The sequence below is a fragment of the Triturus cristatus genome, chromosome 7, assembly GCF_964204655.1.
Source record: "Triturus cristatus chromosome 7, aTriCri1.1, whole genome shotgun sequence".
NCBI lineage: Eukaryota > Metazoa > Chordata > Amphibia > Caudata > Salamandridae > Triturus > Triturus cristatus.
In genome coordinates, this window is record NC_140590.1 from 330,041,438 (window position 1) to 330,065,807 (window position 24,370).

General features: G+C 47.4%; 1 protein-coding gene across 2 annotated transcripts in view; it reads right to left on the reverse strand.

The window, feature by feature from the left end:
• The window catches only part of LOC146809599 (uncharacterized), a 253,425-nt gene that overhangs the window by 118,028 nt on the left and 111,027 nt on the right, over positions 1-24,370 (reverse strand). For both annotated transcript variants that reach the window (XM_085616439.1, XM_085616438.1), the window contains exon 2: positions 1,858-1,954. In XM_085616439.1, the coding sequence (XP_085472565.1) occupies positions 1,858-1,941 (84 nt within the window). In that variant the 5' untranslated portion in view covers positions 1,942-1,954. The remainder of the gene's footprint in view (positions 1-1,857; positions 1,955-24,370) is intronic.

A 24,370-nucleotide genomic window follows, 5' to 3' on the forward strand; every position in this document is an offset into this window, starting at 1 on the left:
GCAGAGCTAGATGGCGATAAAAGGTGAAGTCCGTCGTCTATTTTAAATCTGGGGCAGGGCAGTATTTCTAATTAGGCATGCACTTGTGCACGTACTCGACTCATGGCCACGACATTCCAGAGCAGTCCTGGGTTTCCCAGGAAAGTCGAGGCTGTTAAAACATATCAATATTCAAGTTTTAATTTAATCAAAAGTCAGCGCATTTAATTCCAACAATACCGCATGTATTGTAGTATCCCGATCATGTATCTATTTCTGGTTACTTTCAGGTGTCTTGGGAGCTCTATATAAATATATATAAACATTGAAGGCCTCCCTGGCTTTCTTTAACTTCCGTGTTATGCACGGTAAAGTTAACCTTTCAGAAGATTTCACGTTTTCGGACAAAGGAAGCAGAAAAGGCAAATAACTAAATTGGATTTATCCCCCAAAAATAAAAACAATGGCTAACAGGATAGTGAAAGCTCCACACGGTTTGATGCTGTTTAGAAAACTGAACCCCCTCCGCAGACAACAATGCGTTTCCAACAGTGCTTAATCTGAGCCGGTGTTTATAGGTGGTGGGCACCCGTGCTGATTTTTAGGGGCTGGGATTTATTTGTCATCACTCTTTGATCTTGAGCAAGAAAGATACGGGCAGCCATTTACAAATGGAGAAAGCAGGAATGAAAACATTCAAGAGTGAGATCCCGGAAGTGTAGGTTGGTGGAAAAAAGACGCGAGGTGGAATCAGTACTTGGCAGACAACAATCAAGCCATTCTACAGTACTGGTGGTGGACTCCTAAGAAAAACGGTGGACCATGCACATTGTAATTATTTCACAAAGGACACCCTCGTTTCCAATCAATTAAAAAAAAAAACACTGGGAAGTTAAACTCCTAGGAGGTGCTGTTAACACACTCACTGTACTGTCCATCGGTGCAAGGGCCTATTTAGTGACATTTTCCAGTTCCTGACAAATAAGCAGACCACACAAAACAGTTCTGAGTCTAGCTTGACAGCTGTGAACATTTTGGTAGAAGGCCATGCTTGATGTTTATTAATATTTAAGTACCTCTTTACCTGACAACAAAATACAAAACCCCCACGAGTCCAGTGGAGGAAGTCAGCTTGACCAAAAATCAGACTCAAGTGTGCCTTGAGGGTCTGTATCCAGATCTCCGGTTGCTCAAGGTGATGTATGGGTTTATGAGGGGTAATGCCCTGGCCTGTCCATCTCATCCAGGATCCCTGAGAAGTCTACACAATCATTCAGGTTAGCAACAAGATCACAGACCCCGCCTTACAAAACCTTATGCTGTTGAGGATGCTCAAGAGAGGTCAACAGAGCTATGTCGTGCTTGCCCTCATCCGACGCCGTGTCCTTTCACTGGGGTGGTTTGTTGACCGCAAAGGAATTACCTGTTCACTTCACTCTTAGCGGGATCCACCAAGTCACTTCTTACTATCTTGCTTTCCTTTCTACCCAACACCATTGACAGCTCACTTAAGGAGTCCTGAACCCGCCCATGAGCACCTTGTAAAACAGCAAATAAGTTTATATATTGCTAGCATCCTTTGTGTGTTGAAACCTTCACCGGTCTTCATTGGGGGGTTAACTCTCACAGATGTGAGAGTTACACCCCAATGAAGACCGGCTCCAGGCTTCATTATCAACCTCATTAAATGGGAGAACAAGATTCGCTAACAACCAAGGGATCGGGAGAGGACCCGACAAACTACTGATGCTGAAAGCAGGTAAGTGACGCTCTTCACCCCCGCAGGCCTTTCAATAGTGAGTCGCATTTCCAAGGCCCATGCACATTTTATCTACAAGTTCCACAAGCCCTGCTCCCTGAAAATAACTTCTCACTGACCTTTGAGCCCAGGTTGACAGAGGAGATGGTGGCCACGCTGCTGGCCACACTCAGACCGCTTCTTGGCCGCTCCAGCTCCGACATCTTGGCTGTTGGTCTGTAGAAGGAAGAAGAAGAAGTGGTGAGTGAAGAGATGAGTAGCAGGGGTGACACGTAAGGCGTCGTGGAGGAGAAGCGAGTCGGACCGCTGAGGCCCATGATAGCAAGGATAAAACAGGCACAGAATGGCTACAGAACACTTCGGTTTGTGAGTTTGCAAAGCTAAAGTCACTCTTTTCCAGACTAGGACAGGTCTCCATTACCATTAGCCCCACCACTCGGAAGGTCATAAGCCCGGTTTGTGTTTTTAGATCAGTATTATGTAGATTGGTATAGACCACTTTTAGATCTGCCCTAAGAGGCGGAACTTGGTATGCGTGAAGATGGAATGTGGCTTCACTTGTATTTCTGCACTGCCACTCAAGGTTAATGACAGCCATAACTGCAGTTCTCCACTGCCACTCAAGGCTAATGACAGCCATAACTGCAGTTCTCCACTGCCACTCATGGCTAATGACAGCCATAACTGCAGTTCTCCTCTGCCACTCAAGACTAATGACAGCCATAACTGCAGTTCTCCACTGCAACTCAAGGCTAATGACAGCCCTGGCTGCAGTTCTCCACTGCCACTCAAGGCTAATGGCAGCCCTGACTGCCGTTCTCCACTGCCACTCAAGGCTAATGACAGCCATAACTGCAGTTCTCCACTGCCACTCAAGACTAATGACAGCCATAACTGCAGTTCTCCACTGCCACTCAAGGCTGACAGCCCTGAATGCAGTTCTCCACTGCCAATCAACGCTAATGACAGCCATAACTGCAGTTCTCCACTGCCACTCAAGGCTGACAGCCCTGAATGCAGTTCTCCACTGCCAATCTAGGCTAATGACAGCCATAACTGCAGTTCTCCACTGCCACTCAAGGCTAATGACAGCCCTGACTGCAGTTCGCACTGCCACTCAAGGCTAATGACAGCCCTGACTGCAGTTTTCCACTGCAACTCAAGGCTAATGACAGCCCTGACTGCAGTTCGCACTGCCACTCAAGGCTAATGACAGCCATAACTGCAGTTCTCCACTGCCACTCAAGGCTAATGACAGCCCTGACTGCAGTTCTCCTCTGCCACTCACGGCTAATGACAGCCGGAACTGCAGTTCTACACTGCCACCACTCAAGGCTAATGACAGCCCTGGCTGCAGTTCTCCACTGCCACCCAAGGCTAATGGCAGCCCTGACTGCAGTTCTCCACTGCCACTCGCGGCTAATGACAGCCATGACTGCAGTTCTCCACTGCCACACAAGGCTAATGACAGCCCTGACTGCATTTCTCCACTGCCACTCAAGGCTAATGACAGCCCTGACTGCAGTTCTCCACTGCCACTCAAGGCTAATGACAGGTCTGACGGGCTGTAGAACCACCTGTTTCCTGCAGCCTGACATCCCACCCGTCATGGAAAGAACATTCAGCTGCAGGGAATCCCAGCCAGGGTAGCTAAACTCCCCCCGACCCAGAGTTGGCAAAGTTTAAACTTCACAGAGTCCTAGTTCAAACCAAGAAAAAAACATGTCCTACAACGGGGTTCATTTGAACAACTTAAATAAAAGGTTTGCTATAGTTAACCCTGGTAGGCCCTTCCTCCAGGTTCACACTGATGTTAGTAGGGAATTAAAATAGAACACATACAAATTAATCTCTCGCGTTTGGTTTAAAGAATGCTTTGCTGCATTCATAAATGTTATCTCACTTCCCTTTGTAATACAGGAGTAAGGAACAGTGCTATCCTATTTGGAATTTGAAGCTTTGTAGTTGCCTGAACAAGAGAGCAATACAAGAGTCATGCTTTGGGAATAGGGGTTAGGACTGCTCAGCAATAACTGGCATCTCCTGTTTTTATTAACTATGCTTCTAAAATGAAGGTCTGTTTTAACAGGAACTATTTTAAAGGAAAGCATTTGCTCGATACGCCTGTGTGCATGTTCAGCACAGCACTGTTCCACAGTAACAAGGCGCCATGTCAACGTGGCTCAGCGCCGGACTTTCCTAGTGTCCCATTATAACGATTTGTTGTAGGAGACTCGTTGTTCACGGGTAACTGTAAACACAGGGGCAACTAACTAATCGACCTGAACATTTAAAATAATGTGTGCATTAAGTTTGGGTTCATCATCTACTTCATAAGCAGAAGGCAAAAAGTCAGTCACAAACAGCAACCACCCCCAGTAAACTTACAGACTGCAGATTGTATGGCATAGAGGGTTGCGATATCGCTCCATTTATTCAGATCACCTATGATTTTGGTTCTGGTCTCACATTTAATCAATTAATGCATTTTAGGCGCGGTAAACTGGTTAGCTTCGATTGACCCAAGACACTTAATACAGTGGCTAAGTGTAGAAGGCCTGCATACAGGAGTAATCTGGAAATTTGAAATATGCCCTATATTAGGACTAAAGAAATAAAAATACTACGTTGCAATCCTACCTATGAATGTAGGTGTGTGATATTATAATTTAGCAGGCAACAATTCTTGGAGGCGGTAATCGTTCAACTTCATGCACTTGTGAAGTTGTCACCTTTACAAAACTTCGATTGTGGACAAAAACGCCTGCAAAACCCTACATTTAGCGATTTTTATAAGTTCACAAGGTTTGCAATTGTTTAAGAACTTGCAAAGTTTTGGGAGAAAAACTTTCACAACTTCAAATACCCCTGATATGTATTCGAAAGAGGCCAAGAATAGAATGAACATGCATGAGATTGCAGTATTATTATCTACTGGTAAGCATTCTAAAGAGCTGTAAGTATTCCAAAATCTAGTTTGGGTGTTTTTTTTGCGAGGAGAACCCAAAGATTGAATGGGCATTTACACTATCTTTCTCCACTTTGAATCTTATTTCATCTTTAAAGCGGTGAAAGGTATAATGGACACGAAGGCTGCATCTACCTTTCTGGTATACACCCATTGGTGCACCTGTCCGAGTCCCTGTCCAACTTTGAGTGCCTGGCTGTGTGCTGACTAGAAGCGTGTTGTGTGAGACTGACTATGCATGTGGGACTGGAGTCTCTCTGCCTTGGTCTGCATCAGGACCGGTTTGCATGGTGCTCTTCGTGCATAGGCGGCTGTAGGTCTGCGAGCCTGTCTATGCTTTGTTTGCTATTTATTTGCACATATGAATGCATGTGATCAACATAATCAGCTATTCGCTTTGGAATGTTAGATTTGTTTATTATTTTACTATATACTGTTGTGTGGATGATTCACAAACATTTCCTTGACCATTTCACACCAAGCACAAACTAGTGATACACACATGGACATGTTTCAGAATCCCCGCCACTTGCTAATTTTGGGCCCTGTCGTTGGCACATTTAGAAACTGGCACATTCTAATGTTCGAATTTGTAATATTTTTTCATGAGTTCCAACTCCTGACGCAGTACACACACACACACACACACCATGGACTCGACGCGCGGTGCAGCAGTCCGTGCAGGGCTGAGTGGACCCAGGATAGGGGAGTCCTGGGGGGCGAGGGCAGTGCCCCTGTGCTGTCCTGCCAGTCAGGCCTCCTGGACAATAGAGGCTGGCTGGCGAAGGGAGACTTTTAATCACAACACAATGCTGGCTCTTCCACAAAGCAGGGTGAGGTAGTGTTACTGCCACGGGGGGTTGGAAGGGGGAGGAGGGGGAGCTAGGCCGCGCCCATCAAGTGCGCCGGCTCCCACGCCACCAGCTCCTCTGAGGCGCAGCTTGTTTCCCATCTACCCATGGGGTGAAGGTCAGGGCGTCAGAATGATCCCTGCACGCGGAGCACGTCAAGGGCACCGTCAGCACGCGCTGTCTATCCAATGTGCGCGCCCCACGCTACCGAAGAGAGTGTTCGCTTTAGTGATTTAAAGGGACCGTCTAGAACACCAAGCTTATCTGTTGCTAACCTTGGGGCATTATCTTTAAGATTCAGCACGAGCTCTGGATTCTCGGTAGTGGGAAAAATCAGACATACGTGAAAGTATGGGAGGGACGGAAGCAGAGAGGAAAATATACAGAGTGATGTGCTAGAGAAATTGTGAGAAACAGAGAAAGGAGAAAATAAGGGAATAAAAAAAGAGCCAGAGAGATCGTGTGCGAGAAGGAGAGAGTAGGGCAGAGAAGGGGAGACAGAAGTAAGTGGACAGAGAGAAAGGGCAAAAATACGAGGCCAGGGAAGTGAGATGCAGGGAAAGTTACAGAGCATGTAAGAGGATAGCTAAATGATAGTGAAATCGATTGTAAATAATATGTGCATGTGGAGGCCACCTCACACATGTCGTAAAGTCCAGAACTTTTCAAAGCATTGATTTACGGCTAATTAGATCAACGGAAGCAATACAAGACTACAAAACCCAGAATGCATTAGACTATTACGGAACATTCCAGGATGGGAAGAGTGCTCCTAATGACCAGGAGTGAAGTAGTCACCCTGTATTGCTTTTATCACCCGATTTAATGGTACTCAGATTTCCGAGATCGTAATAACGGAAATTTAGCTGGCCTTGCCAAGATTTAAGCTCGTGACCTGCAGATTGCAGCAGATATCATCAGGGAGAGATTAATTTACACCGCCATTTTGGCATCACTAACAGTATATTTGAACTACTTTTTCTAGCATCAGGACAACTTGCTTTCAATTTTTGCATTGTGTTGAAGCATAAATACAGGGCCGGCTTTAGCACTGGTGACGCCTTGTGCGACAATGTTTGTTGGGCCCCCCACAGACTCCCTCACTACCATCCTTTAACAGTGCCCCCTCAAGTCTCCGTAACCACTCTCTCTCAGATATATTTTGACCTTCTGGTGCTCCCGTATCTGGCAGGACGCTACGCTGTACTTTGGGGGCAGGCTGCAGACATCGACACCAACGGGACTGCGAGGACCACGGAGCATTGCGCTCCCTGAACTCAGCTCACCTGGTCACTCTTCCCGTTTGGCACCTCCTTCCTCCGCAGCGCCTCGCGGCCCCCGCTGCGCGGGAGCCGCACGCCGGCCATAATCCTACAAAAGCAGGGCTGGTGTGCTGGGCGTGTGTGACCTTCTGGTGCTCCCGTATCTGGCAGGACGCTACGCTGTACTTTGGGGGCAGGCTGCAGACATCGACACCAACGGGACTGCGAGGACCACGGAGCATTGCGCTCCCTGAACTCAGCTCACCTGGTCACTCTTCCCGGCCACGCCCCCGCCGTCCCCCTGAGCTTATGATAGCCTACGTGCTGGCGCGCTAGCGGTACGCGCGCGGGGCGAAGACCGGGCAAAGAGCGGGCCGTTTGAGGCCGTTAGAGGACGGGAGAGGTCGGGCCTGGGCCATCCCCCCTGGACCCCTCAGTCTATCGTTGGACCTAGAGGGTCGCTTCCGGCACTTCCCTGTAAAGATGTCGACAATTGAAACAAGAAGCAAAAGTGCCACGGCTGTTGCACCTACATCAAAGGGTACACTGGATAACTACTTTGTGAAAGCCGGGTCACTGTTAATTGAGGACATCACGCTCCTGGAAAGACGAATATCCCAAGAATTGGACTGGGTGCGGAGATCGTCTATGGGCCCTTTGGCTCAGGCAAAATCTCCTGTGGTAAGCCCTGTGGTAAGCCCTGAACTTATTGTGTTGGACACAGGGGTGGATGGCACGAATAATCTATCTGGGTCGCTGGATACATCAAATTGCATTTCTCAGTCAAGCAGGAAGGACCCTAGTGATTGTGCTGACTTTAGCATGCTAACTCTCCCGCCTGCTCAACCCCACCCCATATCTATTACTTTAAATCCCACACCAGACACTGTCAATGCCAACTCCAGAGTCACTAAAGCGAACAAGCGAAAGGGGATTAGGGAAGGAGCCATCCCCAAAAAGAGCGGAGGACCTAAGACCAAGGGTGTGCGCAAGCCTAATACTATAAAATCTTGCACAAACCCGATAACAAGAGGCCCTGGTCTGAATGACAGGGAAAAATTGCCAATGGATAGAGCTGGGGCTATGTGCTCCAATCCACCTGGGGAGACAAGCAACCAACCTGAGTTAAATTTATTGGAGCCTACTGAGGAGGATATCACCCTCGCAGACATAGGTACCCTTATAAGAAACCTCCTCAGTCCACTGGAGGAAAGGCTAATAAAAATGGAAGCTAGGCTAGTGGTCATAGAAAAATCCACAGTCCAACTAGCCGATAGCCTGAAAACAGCCAATAACAGTGGAACAAAGGGTCCCGATAGGGTTACAAAAATAGGTCCCTCCCAGCCTATAAATCAGGCTAAAAGCGCCACACACATAACACAGCAGGCAGCACCCATCTTGCCCACAAACACCAATACTAAATTGAGGGCAGATGCTCAAAAAAATCACACTGATCAATCATTTATCTCCCCCTTTAATTAGGGTAGACCAAATTGGGCAAAGCAACTTCGCCCCTACTGACTCACTGAACAATGTGGAGCCAATAGCAGAGGAAGTGAGAAAGAGGACAAACCCTGGACCAATAAACCTCCTTCCAGAGGCAGCTCCATATACTGTTGTTTTGGTAGGGGTACCAGAATTGAATGCTTCCTCCAAAGAATCCACTGTTTCCCTTAAAAACAAGGTGATTAACTGGTTATGTACCTATAGACCACTCCCTGAAGGTATATCAAGCCCCGTTCTTATGGTACGAAGGGTCCCGTGGCTGGGCAGTCTAACCAAATCTATAAATGGCGACTGCGTCATAGTTAACTTTAAAGACCAAAGGACCGTCCGTTATATTTGTGGATGGGCCGCTAATGAAGAGGGGACTACTATTCAATCCCTACCCCTCTCCTTTTTCTATCCCCCCCTAATATATGACAGGGAGGGTGAGATTTGGGGGACTCAGATCCAAAGACCGGTTGGGTGGGGAGTTAAAAAAAAAAGGGGTGTCTTCTATTACCCTAGTAGACAACACCAAGGGTATCCCGAAACTAACACACTGCACTCATATCCAGAGAGATTGAGCGGGGGTCCACCTAGAGGTAATCAATCAATCAATCATGGAACTTATATCGCGCACTACTCACCCGTAAGGGTCTCAAGGCGCTTGGGGAAGGGGGTCTGCTACTGCTCGAACAGCCAGGTCTTGAGCTGTTTCCTGAAGGCCAGGTGGTCCTGGGTCATCCGCAGGTGGACGGGTAGGGAGTTCCAAGTCTTAGCTGCCAGGTAGGAGAATGACCTTCCTCCAGCGGTGGCTCTCTGGATGCGAGGGACGACGGCGAGGGCGAGGTTAGCGGAACGTAGCCGGCGGGTGGGCGTGTAGAAGGTGAGGCGGCTGTTGAGGTACCCTGGGCCTAGGTCGTGGAGGGACTTGTGTGCGTGGGTGAGGAGTCTGAACGTGATCCTCTTGTTGACAGGGAGCCAGTGCAGGTCTCTCAGGTGGCACGAGATGTGGCTGCGTCGGGGGACGTCCAGGATGAGTCGGGCGGAGGCGTTCTGGATACGCTGAAGTCTTTTCTGAAGCTTGGCTGTAGTACCGGCGTAGAGGGTGTTTCCGTAGTCTAGTCTGCTGGTGACGAGAGCGTGGGTGACCGTCTTCCTGGTCTCGGTCGGGATCCATCGGAAGATCTTTCGGAGCAAGCGGAGGTTGTGGAAGCAAGCTGAGGAGACGGCGTTGACTTGTCTGGTCATCGATAGGGAGGAATCCAGTATGACGCCCAAGTTGCGTGCGTGGTCCGTCGGTTCAGGTGCGGTGCCTAGTGCCGGGGGCCACCAGGAGTCGTCCCATGCGGAGGGTGATGGTCCCAGAATGAGGACTTCTGTCTTGTCCGTGTTCAGTTTCAGGCGGCTGATGTTCATCCATTCAGCGACGTCTGTCATCCCTTCGTGCAGGCTGGCTTTGGCGGTGTCGGGGTCTCTGGAGAGGGAGAGAATCAGCTGGGTGTCATCGGCGTAGGAAATGATGTTGAGGTTGTGTTGGCGTGCGATGGCAGCGAGGGGTTTCATGTAGATGTTGAAGAGAGTAGGGCTGAGCGACGATCCTTGCGGGACGCCGCAGATGACTTCGGTGGCCTCGGAGCGGAACGGAGGGAGGCGTACTCTCTGTGTTCTGCCGGAGAGGTATGAGATGATCCATTCCAGAGCCTTCCCTTGGATGCCGGTGTCGTTGAGGCGTTGGACTAGTGTGCGGTGGCAGACAGTGTCAAATGCTGCGGAGAGGTCTAGGAGGATGAGTGCCGCTGTTTCGCCGTTGTCGAGCAGGGCTCGGATGTCGTCGGTGGCTGCGATGAGGGCTGTCTCGGTGCTGTGGTTGGCTCTGAATCCGGACTGTGATGGGTCGAGGGATCCGTTCGTCTCGAGGAAGGCTGCCAGTTGCTTGTTGACGACCTTCTCGATGACTTTGGGTAGGTAGGAGAGTATCACCCAACCTCCGAAGAGAGGAGCTAGCCCATTATACCTCCAACATGGCTGAAGAGGGTTGGGAAATCTACCATGGGAAAGGTGGCAACGGGGGGTGTAGGCGAGTATAATCATCTTTCCTGGAGACCCCACCAGCAATTCTATCTTCCAACCCAGAATAGCTATAGTATACTAGACATGGTCGATTGACTGCCCACAGACTCAAGTGGGAAGTCTAATTCCGTAGCACAGGAGACCGTGGATGAAACCAATCAAGAAATAGAGCACCCCATTGACCTGGAACATTATGTGTCCCTGAGCAATTCCACCAGTAATACATCTCATAATGCAAAGGAGGAAACAAGCATCCCCCTGTCACACAGAGAGATTACGACTAGTGATAAAGGGAATATTTGCACCCTTAACACTACCTTGAGTGATAGGCCCCTGCCACTTAAAATATTATCGTGGAATGTGGCGGGTTTGGGAAATAAGTCCAATTGCAAGGAATGGACTGAATATATTGATTCTAAAGACCTTTGTATGTTCCAGGAAACCTGGGAGAGAGAGGAGCATGCGAGGCAGGGCTTTGCAGTATTCTCTATTCCCGCTAAATGGGGGGGAAGGGGGCGCCCATCAGGTGGACTTGAAACATGGGTTGCAGTCCACTTGGGATGCAAAGCTACACGCTTTCCAGTGGTCTCAGAAGATATACTAGTGGTTTTATTGGAATGGTCCTACTGCTGTAGATTAGCGGTGGTGAACGTCTATTCGAGACCGGTTGCCACCTCGCAGGAATCCCCTACTATTGATAAACTTACAGATCTTCTGGCTGAACTGCCACGGGGTTCCCATTTGAAGTGGGTGGGGATTTGAATTCACACTATGAACCCCTACCAGGTCTTCTAGATGGGGCAAGCCTAGAGGAAGAGGCAAGATGGCAAGTACCACCGATAGAATCCATTTCGCCAAAAGCCTGGAGCCCATTGGCAGTACAGATTACTGCCCTAACCTTGAGACATGGAGTTAGGGCCTGTAATGGGCGAGTCAAATCTGATATCCCGAGTAAACCCACATTTAATCGGAAGGGCAGGGAATCAAGACTTGATTACATCCTAGTGCAATTATCTTCATGGTCGCATGTCATTGACTTTAGGGTCGCTGACAGAGAAGATAGCGACCATAATGCCCTGGAATTGGACTTTCTTCTCCCTGGTCGGGGCTGCGGGGAAGTAGCATCGTATAAGACACACCCTGATCTAGTCCTTGAAAACAATAGGAGAAGGATTAAGTGGGAAAAAATAGTAACAAGTGCAGATAGACTCCCCCGACTTTACAATAGTTTTATTCCCACTTTGGAAAAAAATGGCACTTTTGAGTATCGAATCTAGTACAGGGGCTAATAATAATAAACAAATTTGGCTGCTTCATGAGGAACTTGTAAAGACCCTATCTTTGGATCTATTTAACAATGGCCCAAGGAGGGGAAGAGGAAGGAAACAGTGCACCTGGTATAACGCGGCGTGCCGCAGTGCAAGGAGAGATCTCTTGTTGAGTATCAAGAACCGCAATAGCAGGTTGGAGATTCAAACCAAGAGACGTGAATATAAGAAGTTAGTTACCAATGCTAAGATTGAATGGGACCAGAACAAATGGGAAGAACTCGCCAGTGCTCTAGTCTCCATGGACTCACGGAAGTTCTGGAGAATTGTCAATACAGGTTCAGAGGAACTTGTTTCAGCAATAGAGCCAAATATTTCTTCCAAGACCTGGCAGGAGCACTTTCAGTCTCTATACACAGAGGCGCCAGGCAACGGCAGTTGCACTACCATTCCGCTGGTCTACAACTGCAAGCAAGGGGATCCATTCACTATAAGGGAAGTCTGGCTTGCTATAACAGGCCTGTCAGCGGGAAAGGCACCCGGTCTGGATGGTCTCCCAGGTGATCTTTTCAAACAGGAGCCAGACATATGGGCCCCTTACTTTTTGGCGCCATTTAATGCGATTCTTAAAGGTATGGATGTGCCTTGTACTTGGCTGGGCGCAGAGGTGGTCCCGATCTTTAAGAAAGGATCGCCTCTGCTCCCATCCAACTACAGGCCCATCAGTCTGATAGATGTGTCCCAAAAACTCTTCGGGAGGCTTATTTTAGACCGCTTGCAGAATTGGATAGAGGAGACCGCTATCATGAGCCCCTATCAGGCTGGGTTTAGAAAGGGGGTATCCACTGTCGACCAAATTTTTCGCCTTAGTCTTATTTACTGGGAGACGGCACTTTTGGAAGGGGGCAGCCTGTACACGGTATTCGTGGATTTACGGGCTGCCTTCGACCTGGTGCCTAGATCCAAACTCTGGAACGTCCTGGGCGACATGGGAGTCCCGTTAGACATCCTGGCTATACTGATTAAATTACATCAGGACAACTTTGCGCAGGTCAGGTGCGGCCGGATGGGGGGCTTAACTGAAAGATTCCCCGTTGACAGGGGGGTGAGGCAGGGATGCGTATTAGCACCCACCCTGTTCTGCCTCTTTGTCAACGGGGTAATAACCCATTTGTCCAGGCTAAAAGACATCGACGCTCCTAAATTGAATGGCAGCAGGAAATTATATCTACAATGGAGATACGGATCTCTTCCTCTGAGGGCCTTCACCAGCTCCTGGTCCAGGTCCTCAGTGGAAGAGCAGTGCCCAGCCTGCACTTATCCTCATGAGAGTGACCTACATGTGGTTCTCTTCTGCAAAGCTTATCAAAGACCAAGGAGATACTGGCTCCTACCTATTCTTAAAAACATGGGCTTTAGGAAATATTTGCCCGCGCTTAGAATCCTCAAAACAGACCTGTCACCTCCGATTGTCTTTGCATTAGCAAGGTATCTAATGGCCATGTGGCATGTTCGATCTCGCATTTTAAAAGCGACAGCTTCTGTTTAAAGTATTACGACATTGGTGCATCTTCTTTTTGATTTTTTAATGTTTTTAATGTTTTGAATAATGACATTTTTGAAGGTTATCGAGTAACTGAATTTGTTTAAAACATGTTAACTTTCAATTTTTTACTTTTAACAATATGTATTGATTTTTATCTTTGATGGTCTAAATGACCGAGAATAAAGATTATTGATTGATTGATTGATAATTAGTTAAATCGTGCCTCCTATACCAATGTAGGGTGTCAGAGCACTTTACATCACACACATATTACACAGAGACAATCAGTCAAAGGTGTGTAAATTAGTGTATAGGAAATGTTCCATAAGCCAGAAAACTACAATGTGAATCGCATGCCATCCATACTGGTAGACATTTTAGTTTAAGAGTGCTTGGTCTGAGGAAGCACAGACTCAGAATTTTAAAAATAACCCCATGGTTTGGGGTTACATTTAATAATAAGGAGCTTTTTTTGTTTACCGAAATGAACCCTTTTTTGAAACATTAGATTAATGAAAGACGGAGGAGAAAATTATAATGCTGTAATCTATACCTTGCAGTTTGCATGCAGCTCTTTTACAGTTATTAGCTCACTGTTCCATGTTAGGATTTTAACATCCACACTGTTAGGAACAAAAGGATCTCTCTGACAAAATTTCTGACCTATTTAAACTATATGCACTTTCAGATCTACATGGTACATATTCTTTGCAGCAGGCATATTACTAATAGCCCTCTGTGTTACCATAAAATGAGTTAAAACTTCCACTAGACAAAACTCATTCTCTCTCCAGGAAGAACATTAATCACCGTAGTTATCTTGACATTTTTATTGTATGAAAATTGCAGGAGACCAGCAATGCAGCAGCAGGTGCTTTAAAAAAAAACATAAAATACTTCCAAGCACGGCGCCCCCTCTAAGAGTCAGCACCTGGTGCGGTGGCACCGGTCGCACCGCCCTAAAGCCGGCCCTGCATATATATAGCACTTAACACTCCTGACAAGGCAGCAAAGCGCTGCAATCAGCATGTATATGATGGGAAGGATGTTGTATGTAGTATGTCCAACATGAGAGCTATTAATTAGCATGAGAGTCAAAGACATGTTTCAAACAGCTGCATGAATTGCTCCACATCAGCAGGAGGTGTTGCAGAGTGCGTGAAAATAGATGCTATCGCACATATCTACTGCCCAAAGCATTTAATTGGTCATCTGTGTCTTGTGATTATAAGGATGGGATGGACTAGGTTTTTAATGTTCTCTGGAATTCAAGGCGACTCTTTATTCTTCTTATCGGTGCACGGATAAAGTTCCAAAGCTTGGCCTTCTGGTGGCGACAGAGCTTCTGCCTGCCCATGACTCTTTGGAAGGGGCCGGCCTGGGACGCAGTGGTCTTGTCTGCTGGGAGGTGTGGAGCCTTTGAGTTGTAGAGTGGTTTAGTCCCATGTACTGTTTAATAAACAAAGCTCGTGATTGTAGCCACAGGCAGCCTCGTAAGGATTCCGGTATGATGTGCAGTCCTGGGTCCTGTGGTTGCCTGTGGCACACGGATGTGAATCGAGATGCACATCCGCATATTTCACCAGATTCACATGTGTGCACAATAGCCAAAAATAGGTGAACCATAGGCGGTAATTGCACAGCAGTTCACACACCCTTGTTTTGGGCACTTCAGGAATTTCACGCAGCTCGCGAAGAATTCCTCCCATTTCTCTACTTCACCCGCAGAGTGGATTTTGGAGCTTTTTAGCGAACTTGTGCTCTGGAGTTGAACTCAAAATGGGCAGATTCCATTTTTGGTTGTGTTTATTGCACAAAATGCAGTGGTTCAAAATCACATATTTCACAGGGACACCAGGTCCCTCTGAAATACGGGGTTCATCATCATAATGCTATTATATAACTGCCTGAAAATGCTATTATAGAACTGTCGGGTTTTGAATATCTCTTCTTTCCTTTTTTTCTTTTCTTTATATCGGGTATTTGTTTCGTTTATGCCAGTAAGAGCTTCCTGACATAGTCCTTGACATTGGAATCACAGCCTTCAATGTGGATTACTTTGGAGGTATTTATATCTACCTATTATCGGACCCTATAGCCCGTTTAAGATTAATACTAAAATTTTTATCTGGTACACTTTTCTGGACTTTATATATCAGCAACCAGTTTCAACATGGCGCTGAATCTACGGTTCCACCGATAGCATGTCAGTCCTCTTTCCATGGGAAGCCTTCCGCCTTTCTCCTTGTATCCCATTGGCTCACGATTTAACTGCTACGCATATTTATTATGGCGGGACAGTTTGATCGTTTAGCGAGGAATTCGTTTTATATCCATCTATGCTGTGCGTGAAACACTGAGGGAACGCGATATCTGAATACTCGATCAGCTAACAGGTAGGCTTTGACAAGCCTCTTGCTGCCCTATTAACTACCTCGTGACTATTACTTGCCTTTATGGAGATGAACTTGTAGTTTAGTTGCTTTGGTATCCCGTGGGGCATATACTGGTAACATATATTGTCTTCGTACCTTATTTTATTCTTAGGAGAGATATTTATTTAACACTGCCGAGACGACTGCCCACGATTTAACTGCTACACGCCTCTATCATGGCGGGACTGTTTGACCGTGTAGCGAGGAATCTGTCCTACATCGATATGTGCTGTGCGTGAAATATTGAGGGAACGCAACATTCTAATTCTTGATCAGCTAACAGGTAGGCTTTGATTAGCGTTTAGCTGCCTCATTAACCTCCCCGTGACTATTACATACTCTTACGGGGAGTAGTTTGTAGTTTTGTTGCTTGGATACCCCGTGGGGTACCTGCCGGTAACATATTGTTTTCTCGCACCTCACTCTACCCTTAGGAGGGATACCAACTTGACACTGTCGAGGCGGAATTAGACCTATTTTAAATCTTGGTTTTAAGCACCTTACCACTAACGAAGATTGAGGATATTAATATGCTAGCATATTCATTTATATTCTTTCTCCAACATAGATTTGTACATACATCCCTACCATTGTCGCCTCAACTTTGGTCTTTTGATCTTCAAGCACTCACTCCTGCTTCTCTACGCTCGCTAGCCAGACGTTATCCGCTGTACAGCTTTGGCTATCTATTTCTACTCGCCATATTCATCTATCTAAGTAGGTTGTTAACCTTGGCTTTTGCTTATGTAACCCATTGTTAAGACATTGTGACCTTCCCGTACCATCTGAAGGTTCTTCTTCCATCACATAGTCTTCAATGACCAATCTAACCTTTTTTTTCTGTGTAGAAAAGACGAGATGTTTCTGTCCGTCGTCTGACGACGCTTTGAGCTTGGGTGCGATTCATTAGCACCAACGTTTTATCGAGGACCTGTGTGTCCAGTATGTATTAGCTATAGCCAATCTTGCTATCACTCCGGGGTTATTTTTCTATCTTTACACTTCTTAATTTGGATTCTCGACAGGTGCCATTCTGTCTTTCTGTCATTATCTTTCTAATTCTTTAACAAACTTATTGGATCTGTTTTGTCGCTGTTTTAATCTCTTTTGCATATACCTTGGTGTTGGGTTCTTTACCATACCTTTTTACACACCTTTTACCTTTTGGTAAATGTCTGCTTGAGCTACCTATGGACCCATTGGGCCGTGTGAAATAATTTTGTGATCTATTTACATTTGCAAGTAACTGGAAATTGTTTTTGTATCAATAATTAATGCCCACTCTTTTTTGAAGAAATTTGCGTTTAATACTGCTTATTATTGTTGGTTGATGTTATATGTGGTTTATTTGTGTTTATTTTCTTAAATTCCTAGGTGTGTTCTTGTCCCCTATTATCCTTGGTCCTTGCCCTGATGAAGGTGGGATTCCTCTGTGGGTCCGATACCGAAACGCGCGTTGGCGCTTGATTTGGCGACCTCCTTTCTCTTTATGTACCATCTGGCCATCGTTGGAAGATACACCAACGACCATATCCATCTATATACCCAAGGATAATTTGTTTATTTTGTGATGTGTATCGATGAATGTGATTTAGATTGAATGAGTAGGTGTATGAATTTGATTGTTTGTTTACGGGGCCTTGAACTTTGTCTTTTATGATCACACATATATTGATGTTTTGTAAATGTATGTTTTATTGTCATGTATTTATTAGATTAAGAATGTCTTTTTGTATCAATGAAAATGAACTACTAAAATAAATCACTGAATTAAAAATACCAAAAAAAACTAGTAATAAGGTGTACATATATCCTTACCTTTATATTTATATTCACATCTTGAGTGGGTGTTTGATGTATAATATTTTTTGGTTTATGTTTTTCCAGTTTTGTCTTGCTCTATAATAGGGACCTACTTTTTAGGCCCTAATTGATATCTCTGAAACCGGTTTTTGATTCTCTTCTTTAGTTGTTCATCATCATAATGACAGCCCCAAACCAGTGTGCAATACTTTGCTGTTGGGCATTGTTTAATCCACATTGTAATCCGGAAAGGTAAACCAATCCTGAACATTATATTTCCAAACATTGCCTATTGTTAGCTGCACCTTGTAGAGAACAGCTTCAGAAATCTCGTCCTTCTACAGATAGAAGTTTTTTTTTTTTAACAAAGCAAAAGATTACTTTTCTAAAATCTACATTCCTAAATATGTACTTAATAATATTTTCATCTGTTTTCTGCGGACATTATATCTCAGTATTTCACTTCCTTTTTTCAGTTACCATTTCTCTGTATGAATAAACACATTTTGAAATTTACTGCTCCAAAATAAGTATGTAAAATAAAAAATAATAACAGGTAACATGTAATACGGCCTATATTGCTATCACCAGCCTCGTGTTTTATATTGTCACCAGAACCCTTCGTTATGTATCCTATACATGTGAACAATGAGCCCTTATTTTAAATATAGCTTCATGCAGCACATCTTCCATTTCTATATGATGTGAGGATCAGAGAGAGAGAGAGGGAGAGAGAGAGAGAGAGAGAGAGAGAGAGAGGGAGAGAGAGTCCCCTCGTCTGCCATATTTGTGTCACCCGACTTCACAGACAAGTGACAGAAGTGAGTTCGCTTTCACAGAGGAGAGGTAGGGGTGCTGCCATGCTGGTAGGTTTTGAATTTGGTGTTTGGAGGTGTAAGTACAGTGACTGAGTGCATTTAATATTTGTATAACTAGAATTTGAGATGGCGCTTCGATGCTACACTTTTGCCATTTTTAAGCGTGGTAAACGGAATGTGTCATCGTTACTTGTTTTAATGGTACCCAATTTCCCAAGCTCAGAAGGATGGAAGGCTGATTGTCCTTGCTGAGATTCAAACTTTTGACCTACATATCACAGCGGAAGTCAGTGACGAGTGTTGAATTCACTGAGACATCATGTTGGCTCAAGTACTTCTTATCAAGGAAACACAAGATTTTCTTTGGCCAGCAACACTGTAATACCAGCTTTATGATTCAATCATTAAAGGACGTGACCTTGAAATATGGCAGAAACGCTGCATTTCTACGCGTGGCCCCTTCGTATATAATGCCAAGCTGCACCGGTCTATATTCAGCAGATCCAACAGAATGCACGTTGATGGCCCCAAGCTCGCGAGGGTGGGAAGCAGGAGTAAGTGCATGAGCGCTGTCCGCCCCTCCACGGATGAAGTAACGTAGGGTCGGACGGATTCATCTTTGCCTGCCTGATTTCATGGGGGGTTCCCCCCTCCACTACTAGACAGCCAAGGTTTTAAAGACGTAGAAGAAATCTGCAAGGAAGTCTATTACAGAAAAAAAATACTACAGATGCTGAAAGGCAAATATCATTATACCCATCGCTTAAGAAAAATTACAAGTTCTCTGGACCCATCACTCTGCCCGTTCGAATCCTAGTCAATCCTTTCTTCGTGACTCAATGAGTGTCCTGGGACGATGGCCGCCATTTCCTCAGATTTCACTGCAAAGATTCTGCCCTATAAGGATCTTCTTCGGAAGGTTATTTGGGGATTCCCTGGATAGTTACTCTGGGGCTGCACTAGAAGCATGTTTCTGGAGATGCACTGGAGGGTTACTTTAGAGCTTCCCTGGATGTTACTCTGCAGTTGCTTGCAAATTTAGCTTCCCTGTTTGGTTACTCTGCATCTGTTTGCAAAGTTACTCTGGTCCTGCACTGGAAGATTACTCTGGAGCTTCCCGGGGTGGCTACTCTGGAGCCGCCTACATATTTACATGGGAGCTGCAATGAAAGGTTACTCTGGAGCCTCCCGGGGTGGCTAGTCTGGAGCCGCCTACATATTTACATGGGAGCTGCAATGAAAGGTTACTCTGGAGCCTCCCGGGGTGGCTAGTCTGGAGCCGCCTACATATTTACATGGGAGCTGCAATGAAAGGTTACTCTGGAGCCTCCCGGGGTGGCTAGTCTGGAGCGGCCTACATATTTACATGGGAGCTGCAATGAAAGGTTACTCTGGAGCTTTCCGGGGTGGCTACTCTGGAGCCGCCTAAATATTTACATGGGAGCTGCAATGAAAGGTTACTCTGGAGCTTTCCGGGGTGGCTACTCTGGAGCCGCCTACATATTTACATGGGAGCTGCAATGAAAGGTTACTCTGGAGCTTCCCGGGGTGGCTACTCTGGAGCCGCCTACATATTTACATGGGAGCTGCAATGAAAGGTTACTCTGGAGCTTCCCGGGGTGGCTACTCTGGAGCCGCCCACATATTTACATGGGAGCTGCAATGAAAGGTTACTCCGGAGCCTCCCGGGGTGGCTACTCTGGAGCCGCCTACATATTTACATGGGAGCTGCAATGAAAGGTTACTCTGGAGCCTCCCGGGGTGGCTAGTCTGGAGCCGCCTACATATTTACATGGGAGCTGCAATGAAAGGTTACTCTGGAGCTTCCCGGGGTGGCTAGTCTGGAGCCGCCTACATATTTACATGGGAGCTGCAATGAAAGGTTACTCTGGAGCTTCCCGGGGTGGCTAGTCTGGAGCCGCCTACATATTTACATGGGAGCTGCAATGAAAGGTTACTCTGGAACTTCCCGGGGTGGCTACTCTGGAGCCGCCTACATATTTACATGGGAGCTGCAATGAAAGGTTACTCTGGAGCTTTCCGGGGTGGCTACTCTGGAGCCGCCTACATATTTACATGGGAGCTGCAATGAAAGGTTACTCTGGAGCTTCCCGGGGTGGCTAGTCTGGAGCCGCCTACATATTTACATGGGAGCTGCAATGAAAGGTTACTCTGGAGCTTCCCGGGGTGGCTACTCTGGAGCCGCCTACATATTTACATGGGAGCTGCAATGAAAGGTTACTCTGGAGCTTCCCGGGGTGGCTACTCTGGAGCCGCCTACATATTTACATGGGAGCTGCAATGAAAGGTTACTCTGGAGCTTTCCGGGGTGGCTACTCTGGAGCCGCCTACATATTTACATGGGAGCTGCAATGAAAGGTTACTCTGGAGCTTCCAGGGGTGGCTACTCTGGAGCCGCCTACATATTTACATGGGAGCTGCAATGAAAGGTTACTCTGGAGCCTCCCGGGGTGGCTACTCTGGAGCCGCCCACATATTTACATGGGAGCTGCAATGAATGGTTACTCTGGAGCTTTCCGGGATGGCTACTCTGGAGCCGCCTACATATTTACATGGGAGTTCTGGAGCTTCCCGGGGTGGCTACTCTGGAGCCGCCCACATATTTACATGGGAGCTGCAATGAAAGGTTACTCTGGAGCCACCCGGGGTGTCTAGTCTGGAGCCGCCTACATATTTACATGGGAGCTACAATGAAAGGTTACTCTGGAGCTTCCCGGGGTGGCACGAATGGGTGAAAAGACGGTCGTACTAATGACGCGGTCGTTCTGACGGTTTCGTTCCAAATGCTATGTGTACCAACTCCTTTGTGAAAATGGCCGTTTCCCTCCCTGGATAGTTATTCTGCAGATGTCCTGTACGTTTATGCTGGATTTGCCTGAGAAGGCTGCTTCAGAGATTTCCTGGATGGTTACTCTGGAGCTCCCTGTAAAGGTCACTCTGGAACTGCCCCGGAAGGTTACTCTGGCGCTGGTCTGGAAGATTCCTCTGGTGTTGCCCTGGAAGGTTACTCTGCAGCTCACTGTAAAGGTTACTCTGGCGCTGGTCTGGAAGATTCCTCTGGTGTTGCCCTGGAAGGTTACTCTGCAGCTCACTGTAAAGGTTACTCTGGTGCTGCCCTGGAACGTTAATCTAGTGCTCCCTTGGAGGGTTACTCTGGTGCTGCCCTGGAAGGTTACTCTGGCGCTGTCCTGGAAGGTTACTCTGCAGCTCACTGTAAAGGTTACCTGGAACTGCCCTGGAAGGTTACTCTGGTGCTGCCCTGGAAGGTTAATCTATTGCTTCCTAGGAAGGTTACTCTGGTGCTGGTTTGGAAGATTACTTTGGACCTGCCCTGGAGGTTACTCTGGTGCTGCCCTGGAAGGTTACTCTGGTGCTGGTCTGTAAGGTTACTCTGGTGCTGGTCTGAAAGGTTACTCTGGTGCTGGTCTGAAAGGTTACTCTGGTGCTGGTCTGAAAGGTTACTCTAGTGTTGCCCCGGAAGGTTACTCTGGCTTGCCCTGGAAGGTTACTCTGGTGCTGCCCTGGAAGGTTACTCTGGTGCTGACCCGGAAGGTTACTCTGGCACTGTCCTGGAAGGTTACTCTGGTGCTGGTCTGGAAGGTTACTCTAGTGTTGCCCTGGAAGGTTACTCTGGCGCTGTCCAGGAAAGTTACTTTGACGCTGTTCTGGAAGGTTACTCCGGTGCTGCCCTGGAAGGTTAATCTAGTGCTACCCTGGAAGGTTACTCTGGGGTTGCCCTGGAAGGTTACTCTGGTAATGTGTTGGAATGATACTCTAAGTTTTTGCATACAGTACTATGCATACAAATACTCCTGAGAGCTGGACCCCCTATGCTCTGGAGTCACTGGACGCTGTGGTGCATGGAAAAGTTAGCGAAAAGGGAACACCAACCTTCCTTCCTTGCCACAGTATCCAGGAGATACCAGGCCGGACTGAAGGGAGGTGGAGGGACACCACTCATTCCTGGCCTTTGGACTCTATAGATAAGCCCTTCGTTTCCATATGAGAGTCAACATCTTGCTTTTGGCTGACTTAGGAGGAGTATGCAGGACGCCTGAGGGTGAGGAGCCTCGCAACCTGGCTTGTATGCATTCTCTGCTGTAAAACCTCCTGTCCAACGAGCTCAACCGCTCCTACACCAATCAAAGATGGTGGCCCGGTGATGTGGGCATGCAGAGGAGTGGTCAAGGCATGCACTGACTGTTCGCTGCGGAGGATGTGATAAATTGCTTTCCTTGTCTGTCAAAAAGTGCAGTAGCAGGGCACGCCTTGTGCCTGCTGCATTCGCTCAATTTGAAGGCAGTGTTGAGCTGGGATGCGAAGACTACTGGGGCCATTTCCAACTAGAGACACACTGGTTACCAGGGAATTTAGTCGGGGTTTCACAATATGCTTCGGATGAACAACACACACAGCAAGAAAGCCAGATGGTTTACCACCGAACTTCGAGAGTCCAGACACACATTCCGCCGCCTCGAAAAGGTCTGGAGGCACTCCAAATCCACAGAAGCCCACAACAACTTCAGAGCCACCACCAACTCATCAGAAATACAAGAAAAACAGTGATCGAAGACAGAATCTCCACACACGCGCACAACAGCAAAGAACTCTTCAGCATCATCAAGGAGTTCGCTCAACCCACCAGCGAGGCTACTCACATTCCTCCCTCACAAGACCGCAGCAACAAACTCAGCACCTTCTTCCACCACATAATCAAGAACATTTACGACAACTTCGACGAAGACAACCAACAGACTGAACCCTCACCAGCCACCCCCGACACCCTGAAGCGAACGATTGACAGCTGGACAGCCCTCACCACTGAAGACACACTGAAGACGATGAAGACAATCCACTCCGGGGCCTCCACGGACCCGTGCCCTCACCACATCATCAACAGAGCCACCAACACCATCGCACCCATACTTTGCCACACCATCAACCGCTCCCTGGCGAACGCCTCCTTCCCCGATGACTGGAAACACGCCAAGATCAGCCCCTCCTGAAGACGGCCTCAGCTGACCCCACCGACCTAAAAAACTACAGAGTCCCATCTCCCTGCTCCAGTTCCCAGCGAAAGTCATCGAGAAAGCCATCAACAGCCAACTCGCCACCTTCATCGAAGAACACAACATCGTCGACTCCTCCCAATCTGGTTTCAGAAAAAACCACAGCACAGAAACCGCCCTCCTCACCGGAACAGACGACATCCGCTCCCTCCTGGACAGAGGAGAAACAGTAGCCCTCATCCTCCTCTACCTCTCAGCGGCCTTCGACACAGTCTCCCACCGCACCCTAACACGCAGACTCCACGACACAGGGATCGGGGACAAGGCCCTTGACTGGATCCACTCTTTCCTCTCCGGCAGAACGCAACAGGTCAGACTCCCTCCTTTCCTCTCGGACCCTACACCAACCACCTGCGGCGTCCCCCAGGGGTCCTGCCTCAGCCCCATGCTCTTCAAAGATTACATGGCTCCACTCGCCCCCATTATCAGAACCCACGGACTCAACATTGTTTCATGTGTAGACGATACCCAACTCATCCTCTACCTATCCAACGCAGCCAAAGACAACTTTCAAGAAGGCATGGAAGCTGTCGCCAGATGGATGAAAAGCAGCTGCCTACAACTCAACACTGTCAAAACAGAAGTACTCATCATGTGCCCACACCCCGATGCCTGGAACGACACCTGGTGGCCCTCCACCCTCGGAAGCCCACCCACCCCCACAGACCTTGCACGCAACCTTGGAATCATCTTAGACTCCGAGCTCAACATGGATCGCAAGATCAATTCCGTCACATCCTCCTGCTTTCATACCCTCCACCTCCTACTTATGACCTTCAAATGGATTCCCCTCATGCACAGAAAGACCGTCACTCACGCCCTCGTCACCAGCAGACTCGACTACGGCAACGTGTTCTACACCGGAATAAACAAAAACCTCACCCGCAAGCTAAAAAACATCCAGAACGCCCCCGCAAGATTGGTCCTCAACCTGCCAAGACACTGCCATATCTCCCGGCACCTGTGCACACTCCACTGGCTCCCCATCGAGGCTAGAATCACCTTCAAGATTCTCACCCACGCACATAAAGCC